Source organism: Bradysia coprophila, unplaced genomic scaffold (assembly GCF_014529535.1).
Source record: "Bradysia coprophila strain Holo2 unplaced genomic scaffold, BU_Bcop_v1 contig_732, whole genome shotgun sequence".
Taxonomy (NCBI): Eukaryota; Metazoa; Arthropoda; class Insecta; order Diptera; family Sciaridae; genus Bradysia; species Bradysia coprophila.
In genome coordinates this window covers 3,007,356-3,017,859 of record NW_023503972.1, presented here as the reverse complement: position 1 = coordinate 3,017,859, position 10,504 = coordinate 3,007,356, and the positions used below count along the sequence as shown (strand labels likewise).

Below are 10,504 nucleotides of genomic sequence, written 5' to 3'. Positions count from 1 at the left end.
AAATTTTGAAACTTTGTTCGCTTTTCTGTTTATTATCTAATGAATCACCAAGAACACGTTAGATCCTAAAAATTAAAAGTGAGCTCTAGCTAAGGGCTCATAAATAACTCAATAAATGCGCGTTCTGCAAAGTTAAAATTAAGTTCACTGAAAATCGTAGTGTACGTCAAGGTTCTGAAAGAACAGGTTAAGACAACTCTGAGTTGATCACGAAGGCGGTGACACACAATTGCGTCAACGGCTGCGAAGTTTATATGTAAAATGGAACTTAACAAATACAAAATTCTAAATTTTCGAGAAAAAAATTTTCTTCATGTTGATTTCTCACACTGTCTGTTTATAAAATTTGGTGTCACCCGCCTTCGTGGTTGTCTTAACCTGTTCTTTCAGAACTTTGGTGTACGTAACCAACACGGATATATCAAGTAACTCTTTATTTTAATTTACTTCACTTTAAACGAGCCATCAGAACAGTCGGAGCGTTTGCTGCGACTGAGCCCCGTACGAACCCGTATATCTATTGCGTACGTGACCCTAGTGTGTCTGTCACCCTACTTTGACCGTAGACCTATTGCACCCGTAAACGTAGTTGAAGTCAAATTATTATGAAATGTGTACATCTTAGATATTGCGCATATGCGCAATTACGAAGCCCCGTACGACGTTCCTTTCACATGTAACACAAATTTCAAGTTGACCTAAAATTTTAATTGATTGAGAGGCCTAAGGCCAAGTTACGGCCTTAGTCCAACGACCCAAATTTAATTTTTTTTCCAACAGTATTCTATTCGGCCTTCGATTACCTTCCAAATGAAACAAAAATTAGGAAAATCGGATGAAATTTACTCGAGTTATATGCAAAATACACTTAGGGCCGAGTAGCGGCCTTAGTCCCAGGACCCAAATTTATTTATTTTTTCAACAACATTCTATTCGGTGTTCGATTACCTTTCAAATGAAAAATAAATTAGGAAAATCGGATCAAATTTACTCGAGTTATATGCAAAACACACTTAGGGCCGTGGAGCGGCCTTAGTCCAAGGACCCAAATTTTAAATTTTTTTCCACAACATTCTATTCTGTGTTCAATTACATTTTAAATGAAACAAACTTTAGGAAAAAGGGATGAAATTTACTTGAGTTATTTGCAAAATACACTTAGGGCCGAGTAGCGGCCTTAATCCAAGGACCCAAATTTAATTTTTTTTTTCAACAACATTCTATTCGGTGTTCGATTACCTTTCAAATGAAACAAAATTTAGGAAAATCGGATCAAATTTACTCGAGTTATATGCAAAATACACTTAGGGCCGAGGAGCGGCCTCAGTCCAAGGACCAAATTTCAAACATTTTTCTCACCACATTCTATTCGGTGTTCAATTACCTTTCATATAAGACAAAAACTAGCAAAATTGGATGAGATTTAATCGATTTATATGCAAAATACACTTAGGGCCGAGGAGCGGCCTCAGTCCAAGGACCCAAATTTCAAACATTTTTCTCACCACATTCTATTCGGTATTCAATTACCTTTCATATAAGACAAAAACTAGCAAAATTGGATGATATTTACTCGATCTATACGCAAAATACACTTAGGGCCGAGGAACGGCCTCAGTCCAAGGACCCAAATTTAAAACGTTTTTCGCCACATTATATTCGGGCTTCGTTTACCTTTCAAATGAAACAAAAATTATGAAAAAAAGGATGAAATTTACTCGAGTTATATGCAAAATACACTTAGGGCCTAGTAGCTTTTCACTTCTAGGGCCCTAACTCACGGTCCATTCACCCGATTTTAATAAACTTTTTTTTCCTGGATCGGTATCGACAATACCTATCTTTTGCCGTTTCATTTCCATCGTTTTTTTTTGCCGTAAATATCCCCAAAAGATCTTAAAGCACTTAGGCGGCCCTAACTCACGAAGGGCCGACCCAAATATGCCCATCTTCGAACTTAGCCTCACTATTTTGACTATCTTTCAGGGAAAAAAAAAATTGAAATCGGATTTGATTTACTCAAGATATCGACGCGACGGACAGACAGACGGACAGACGGACAGACGGACAGACAAAATTTTTATTGCGGATTCGTTATCTATGAACATAGGCAAACACTTTGCCCTTACCGTCTGCTTCGAATTCCATCAATTTCACACGGCATCGTAATCCTATAAGCCCCTTTGTACTTCGTACGGGGCTAAAAAACAATTTTATTGAAAATAAATGTTGAATATCCAACAAAAAGACCAAAAGATGCTTCATACTCCACTTCTATATAGAAAATAGTCCAAATAGTTCGAAATTTGGGTTCGAAGAGTATGTGACCCACGTGGATACTTCGAGGAACTCCTTATATTAGTTGATATCACTCTTATATGCAGTCAATAATGAATAACCACATGAAAAACCTCAAAAACGCGATAAAATTTCGTCGATCTGGTGTGGACTTCCACTAACGTCGCTCCAACCCTCTGCAGTGAAACTTATCCAAGGATGTTTTTCCATAGCATGGTACTACTGATGCTAGGCTATCTTGCCATACATACCATGTCATGGACTTTATCACTGCAGGCGGTCAGGGTCTCGGGAAAATCACCTATTTTTTCACCTAAAATCATTGATGTCACCAACAGGTCAACATGGACCTGGTGGTGTGAATACTCACAATGTGCGTCTCTTCAAAGCCTACAAGGCTAGCTAAAAACGTTTTTTCTCAAAATGGTTTCCCTCGATTAATCGCAAGAAAATGATTTTGAAGCTCTTTTGGCAGACCCTTACTTCATGACCTCGATCATCTGCAACAAAATAAATTTCACCAAACGTAGTACCACGTTTTACTCGAAATAGTTCAACGAATCGAATGAGATATAACTCAATAATATCCGTGACCCCTTGTCCCAAAATATCTGATTTTGTTCGATGTTTTGGCGATATCACTATTAACAGGCATCGGTGCTTTGCTGAAAAGCATACATAGGGCGATTTTTAAATACTGGATTTTAGTTTACTTCTTTGATGAAATATTTCCATCAAAATCCTTTTTGAAAAATGTACGACCGCAATTCCGACCACGAATGTGGTAGCTTACGAACAGAAAATTTCGTCAAACTGCTCACTTTTCTCAGCGCTGGTCAAACGACTGCAACCAAATGTATTTCCTCTTGAAAGCTAACACATTCGTGGTCAGAATTGCGGTCGTAGGTTTTTGAAAAAAGATTATGTTAATGTTGGAATAAGTAAAACCAGTGGTGATCTCAATCAGATGTTTATTGAACAGTGTCAACTGAAGAACTAACAGATAACAATGATAGAGAGATATGCCGATACATATCGATGTTACATGAAGATATATGTGTAGGTAAATCAGCAGATTCTGATGGAAAGATATAATCAAAAATGAATTATAAGTCACACAAATGTAGGTCACACTTTTAGCTAAGTACCGGTGTCTCGAAGTATGCAAATACTATCTGAGAAAAGTGAGGTGCTTAATTCAAACCGTAAGTGCGTTTCAGAATTTGAATTTAAGTCAATGCCTTCCTTACATGAAATTTGGACGATTTGATACTGCGTTAGATATACCTTGGGACGTTCCATTTTGAATTTGAAGCGCACTCATGACGTAAAAATTATGAAGCTTGAGTGAACGTTAGTACGTTACTAATACGAATCCGGATGATTCTGGTGGAAGGCTAGTACGTAACCATTGAGTCATACCATCGTCATAGAGATTTTTGGACATTATGTTCACAAGTGCTTCAAAGTGACTATCAGTCAATGACTAATCCCTTGAAAGACATTAGATTTTTTTTCCGCATGCAACCGTTTGAACTCTTTTAAAGGGTTGAGCTCTCGTTGATTTCTGATTCAATTATCGTTTAGTGTCATTAAAAGTCACAATGTCTATTTTTAAAATTTATTAAAAAGTCTTACAACATAAACACAATTTGTTTTCATTTTCCTTTTTTTTTCTTATTTCCTTTTTTGTTTATTTTCTTTAAATTTGGATCTCATAAATCTCTTAAATAATTAAGAAATAATTTTATTAATTTTTTTTAAGTTATAACGTTTATCAAAGAGAAAATCAAGAGGAAGTAAGAACAAGAATTTATTCTCTCCGTTTTATTGTGTTTTTTTTTTATTTTTTTTTCATTTTTAGTTTCATTTTTTAGTTTTAGTTTTTTTTGTAGTTGCTCTTACATGATGTTCAAATTAAATAAATTTTACAAATAATCAATTTTTCATTTAACTTTCCATTTTCTTGTTTCTATATTCTCAAATTTTTCATTTTTTTTTTAAATTTTATGTTTCATTCAAAAATATTTTGTTTTCAAAAATTTATATTCTGTAAATTTTAACCGTTCGCGCAATTTTTGTTAAATTCCAAGTGTTTTTTTTAGTCTTGATGCATTGTGTTGTTTTATTCTCATTTTTTATTTTATCCATAATAATGTAATGCTTTTTGTTTTATATTTTAATTTTAATTTTAACTTTAGTATTTTACAAAATTACAAGTTGATTTTTTTAATTAATTTTCTCCACTTTTTTCACATTTTTTTGTTTATTTTTTGTCGTAGTTTTTTGTTGTTGTTTATTATTATACATTTTACCTTAATTTCATGTAATTTTTTTCTTGTTATTAACCATTAGATATAATTACTTTTTTGTATTTGTATTTTAGTTTCTTGAAAGAAATTTTTACAAGCCATGTATTTTATAAGTATAGAAATGTTTTGGTTTGATGTTCTAGTAAGTTTTTTTTAATTTGATGTTTTCATTAAAAGTTTTTTGTTTGTTTGTAGTAATTTTATGTGTAGAAAAGGTGATTTCGTATAGCGTTTAAATCGTAAATGTTAAATGGATTTTTTTTAAATGATTTAGGTAGAAGTTAGAAAAATTGCTTCTTGAATTTAATCCTTTCAGAAACGGCAACCGATGTTATCCGTCAAATCTGTTACTTCCTGTTCTCATCCTTGCCAATAACAGACGACTACAACCGTTTCTAAATGGTCAATACAGAAATGAATCTATGGACTCCGTTTAGTGTGAAGATTTTAGAAAAAAAAAATTTAATTTTAAAGGACAGAACCAATAATCAAGAACGAATATCATTGTACGGTAATTTAGGGTGCAGACTTTTTTCTTACAGTTTGTATTTTGTAAACCAAAGGCAGAATCAGCAACAGCTGAACATCTCCAGCTGGTCGACAAAGACAATACCTTTCTATCGAAAACAATTCAAAGGCAAGCTGCATTCAGTGCATACAGTTAAGGTCATCTATGTGCGCACGTAACACGTATGACTGTAGTAAGCTCGTTGTTTAGAATGTGTTTTGATTGTATATTATACAAGAGTGTGTTTTTTGATCATCTGGTGAAGTTCAGCTGTTGCTGATTCTGCATAGTCCTTTGGTTTACAAACTGTAAAGGTGCACAGTTAATTCAATGGTCGGTTTTTTATAATCCACCTTCAGGCGCAAGGATAATAATGTCAGTCACAAAACAGAATTAAAGTTGAGTTCGGGTTGAATTTACCGAGTTCTGTTGGATTTCCCAATAAAAATTTGTTGTAATTTGCTGAAGATTTTTTAGTAGAATTGTAATTTCCGGTGCTACTGTAATTACCATTAGAATAAGACAGAATATGCATGTACTACACGTACAGATGCATCCAATATATTCATTATATCAACTCAGACTCTCAAAATTTGTCTCTGTAAGGGGACTGAAAGTGCTGGGCCTGTTCTAGGGAATTTTAATTCCGAAAAATTCTGAAAATCAGTTTTTTTTAGAAAATAAATCCCCAAGAATATGCCTTGTAGCATGTGACCTGTACGTCGCGTCGCTCAGTATTGACAAAACACGGAAAAGTGTGAAAGTTTCGACGACGCGACGGTTCCTTTGTAAATTGAATTTCGCGGTTTTTTTTGAAAGCCTTTGAATCATAACGCTGTGAATAAATATATAAATTGACATCAGTGCATATAATCGATCGACGCGACACGGTTTGAAATATGACGCTATAGTATCCTACTAAGTATGAGATCTATGAGACTGAAATAAGGTTCTGTTGATTTTTTTCATTTCTTCTGATTTATTTTAACGCAGCACATCTTTATGGAGTAGTGGCGGCGAAGTGATGTTATAAAGGAACGTGAACATTCGCTTTTCCTTTTAAGAAGAGAAAAAATGCATTTTTGTCCGACTATCATAAACATTTCAATTGCGAAAATGGTCGACTGTATTTTCATTCAAAATAACATGGTCATCATTTAATTCAAAAAAAAAATTATTAAAATTATTTTGGGCCTGCCAGAGTGACAAAAAAAGATAATAATGCAAAACGTGAAAACACTGAAATATTTTGCAGTTTAATTAAAAACAAAAGGAAGTAAAAATAATTTTCGATTTTTCTTCTTCATCATTCTCACCAAAAAAGGGAGAGAAAGAAAAACACGATTGGCTTACTAAACATCTTCATTGAATCTACCGAATCCATTTTGAATTTACATTCTGTGTATCATTCCAATGATGCGAGACAATTAGTCCGTGATCGATCGAATCGTTTTTTCCCCCACAAGAAAAATGAAGAAGAGAAATTAGAAAAAAAAAATGAAACAGCAAAATCAATGGTAATTAAAATAGAAGAGAAAAAAAACTAATCAAATTCCTTACCCAACATCTTCACTAAATCGTTCCACATTCAAGTGATTCAGTGGGATCTTTTGTTTTTTGTGTTTTTTTTTTCGTTTTCAATTATTTTCCTTTTGTTGTTGTTGTTGGTTTGACGAACTACAGTTAGTGTTTTCTAATAAATTATTCTGAAGCTTCCTTGATTTTTTCCTCGCGAGGTTTGGCTGCACCAAATATAGAAGCTGCTTGTTTCGTCTCAGCTAAAGCATTTAGCGGATCGGCAATAGTACGCGGTTTTAAATTCAAACGGGGCCGGTCTTCATCATCTGTAAATTAAAGAAAAAAAAAATATTTGTTTTACAATTCAAACAATTTGGTCTGCGTACCAGTACAATCTCTTCAAAGAAAACTATGCCACAGCCACAATTTAACAGTGCCTAAAACCTGGGTCGAAATAACTGAAGATTTCACCTGGCCTGATCGAACCTGATCAAATCAGTTAAGTTTCATCACGGATAGGATTCAGGTCAGATTAGATGAGATCTGATATCAGGTTCATAAAAGGGATAACTGATCTGTTCCGAACCTTAAATGTCATTTCATGGAATTATTGTATTAACACACAGAGAGGGATTCTTTTGAAAAACAGCCTACCGAAATCGGAAGCATTTTCCAGTGGACTTCTTTATATGTGCCTAGAAAGGTATTCGACCCTATAAGCTAAAACCACTTTCATAAAAATTCTTCGAAACTTGTGTGGCTGGTGAGAGGTCATCAAAAACCGAAAACTTGCACTTTCAAGTTTTTTCAAAAGAGTCCCTTAGAATTATTTAAACGAAAAAAATGTCAGGATGGTGAGGGTAGTACCATCCATTGCACTACTACTGCGCGACAACCAATTTTTGTCCACAAACAGGCGACGCAAGTGAAATGAAGACATGAACAAACAGAAGCCCTTGACGTATTTATACGAGAGAATTAGTTATAGTGGTAAGACCATATAACGACGTAGGAACTTGTTTGTATAAGTGGATGAGCTGAAAACAGCTGAAGCAAATTCATGGCTAACTTTAACTGACGTTTACTGTACCACTACTGTATCACCTTTTCACGTGGACGTATGTGTATTCACCGATGGTTTGTGCAGCAACTGTAGGGCACTCTGCTACAAAATACTCAAAGATTTTGCATCGAATGATGGTTTGAGTTGACCTGTTGTCATATTTGAATCAAAATTTATTTTGAAGTACGTATTGACAAAAGGGAACACGTTAAGCGTCGCCAAATATTATCGGCACTTCAAATCACCTATAGTCGTTCGATCACTAATTTGTGACGGTTCATGGACAATTTATCAATAGATGCATTTACAATGCGCCACTTACTTATAGTGCTAGCAGCAGCCGGCCTTTCACTATTTCTTGGTGGTCCATCCCGCGGACCATCCCTCGATCGATTGTAGTAACCACCACCACCTTCTCGACTCTGACCACCGTAGCTTCCTTCCCGATTTCCACGATCATTATAATGACCTCCTCTTCGTCCTTCATCGTTGAAATTATTACCGTACCGTCCTCGATTGTTACGGTCTGAAAACAAAGATGGGATCGGATTTATGAACAGAGTTGACAAAGCATACAACAAAATGGTAATTGTCGTTAGTCTTTGACGAAAAATTCTTTCGAGTTTAGAGGCAGCAGTAGTGAAGGTAGCATCGTCCGAAAGTTAGAATTTCAATCGCTTGTAGCGTTTGTATAACTCGTTTTCTATAACAAGCGAAGCATTTTTCCTTTGGCCAAACTTTCGCACGTTGCTACCGAACACAGGTGCATTGATTTTTGCACGAATTCCTAATTGCCAAATTGTTCGATGTACGTAACGAATTAGGGTTTTTCGCACACGCTGTGCTGTCCTACTCGCCCCTCATCATTCCTTTCAAAATCCGTTATCCAGACTTCGAGAAACGCATCAAGCGGGCGTAACGTTACTTGGTCAATCGTCGGAAGATCTATCAAAAATGTGCATAACTCACCACCATTGTAGCTGCCGCCACCACCGCCACCGCCATTACCACCACGATTCCTATTATCATCTCTGTATTCTCCTCGTCCTTGCTGTTGCTGTTGTTGTGGAGGATACTGATTATTGTAATCAGATCCTGGTTGTCTTCTAGTAAAACCACCGTTTCCACCTTGTCCACGATTTTGATTGGTTCCGCCTCGTTTGTTAAAGCCACCTCTGCGAATTCGTAAAGAAATTTTAGATCATATTAATAGGGACTGAAGGTTGGATGCGCCAGGCGTGTGTAACGATTTGATGTTTATCGCCGTCAATAGGCAAGCATTGAACAGTGTGAACTATGTGACTGCTGGATATTGTCGGGCAAAAAAATAGCGTCGGAACGTGACACGTGAGAAAACTGGTTCCCGAATAGTGACGGGACGGAGACAATTATCATCGTAAACACCTCATGGATCGTCGGAATTTTAATTTTTCTTTTTAAATTCAAACCACTCACCGATCTTTCCTCTGCTCGGCCACATCAATGCGAAGAGGGGCAAGCGATTCCTCGAGCTGAATACGTCCATCCAATTTCAATACATCCGTCAAATCCTGTTGAGTGTCAAATTCGACGTAACAGTATCCCTTGAACTGATCGGTTTCCTTATCTTTGACCAAACGTACATTCCGTACGCACACATTGCTTTTTTCGAATATTTTCATGACATCGCCCTGCACAAGTCCTTGCGGCAAATTACCAACAAACGCCAGATATGGTGGCTCGGTTGGTGGAGGTTTTTGTTGTCGTTGACTGTGAATGAGGCAGAGAATTTTGTTCCGATTAATTGTTTCATTTGGCAATTTCGTTTCGAACGTAAATATAGCAAAAATGTTGATAGCATTGACACTACTTTTCTGGGCCGTCTGACAGATTTTAAGTGGTTACCGAACGATTTCAATAATGCGTTTCGATAATTTTCACTGACGAAAATTATCATTTCATTCAGAAGTTCAATGCAATCGCAAAATTTGAGTTTAAATTTCAGTTTACCCTTGATCAAATCGACCAGCCATTTTTTAATGCGACTAAAGCGTCGATGTCGATAAAAATACGCGTGTATTCTTCTTCGGTGTACACAAATTTTTTTTTTTGTAAAACAATTAAATTCTTCTTGAATTCGATTCTGGCAGCCGAACTTCAAAAACACTTGAATGATATGCGATCGCTTAAACGTTCCGAATAGTTTTTTACGCGAATTGTTGTGGAAATATTGCGAATTTCTACTTTTTTTGACTGAATTTCAGAAAAACCTGACACACTGTCGGAACTCTCGGGTCCCTTCTGTCAACATTATCGAAACGCCATTTTCGAAATGCATATCTGGTGAGCTGTCGGCAGGGAATTATTACTATCGGCTCTCTGTCAAAATTTTGAAAATTGGAGCGAAATTTTGAGAAGTGGCACTACTGCCGCATTGATACACGTCAATACTTTGCAAGGTTCTGAAAGAACAGGTTAAGACACTTCTGAGTTGATCACGAAGGCGGTGAAACACAAATTTTGACAATTTAGACAGGTTTCATTACATATTGTGCCTTCGTAAGTGTCTTAACCTGTTTTTTCAGAACCTTGATACTTTAAATTTTTCGGTATTGTTGATACCAGTGATAACAGTGAAATCTGACACATTTTCCAGTGGACTTTCTTATATGTGCCTAGAAAGGTATTCGATCCTGGAAACCACTTAAAAAAAATCTCGACACTTTTGTGTGACTAGTTAGAGGTGATCAAAAACCGAAATAGTCATTTGCCGCACTCACTACAGATAGTGTAAGAAATCAACTTGAAGAAAATATGTTTTTGGAA

The 10,504-nt window shown here is 35.9% G+C and overlaps 1 protein-coding gene across 1 annotated transcript; it reads right to left on the bottom strand.

Annotated features, from left to right (window-relative positions):
• Nucleotides 1–6,726: 6,726 nt before the first annotated feature.
• On the bottom strand, nucleotides 6,727–9,992 carry LOC119084049 (eukaryotic translation initiation factor 4H). Its single transcript, XM_037193885.1, has 5 exons — nucleotides 9,689–9,992; nucleotides 9,155–9,448; nucleotides 8,669–8,874; nucleotides 8,022–8,225; nucleotides 6,727–6,962 (listed from the first exon to the last, which is right to left on the bottom strand). Exons 1-5 carry the CDS (start codon nucleotides 9,709–9,711, stop codon nucleotides 6,820–6,822), a joined length of 870 nt encoding a protein of 289 aa, XP_037049780.1. The 5' UTR covers nucleotides 9,712–9,992; the 3' UTR covers nucleotides 6,727–6,819.
• Between the last annotated feature and the right edge of the window lie 512 nt (nucleotides 9,993–10,504).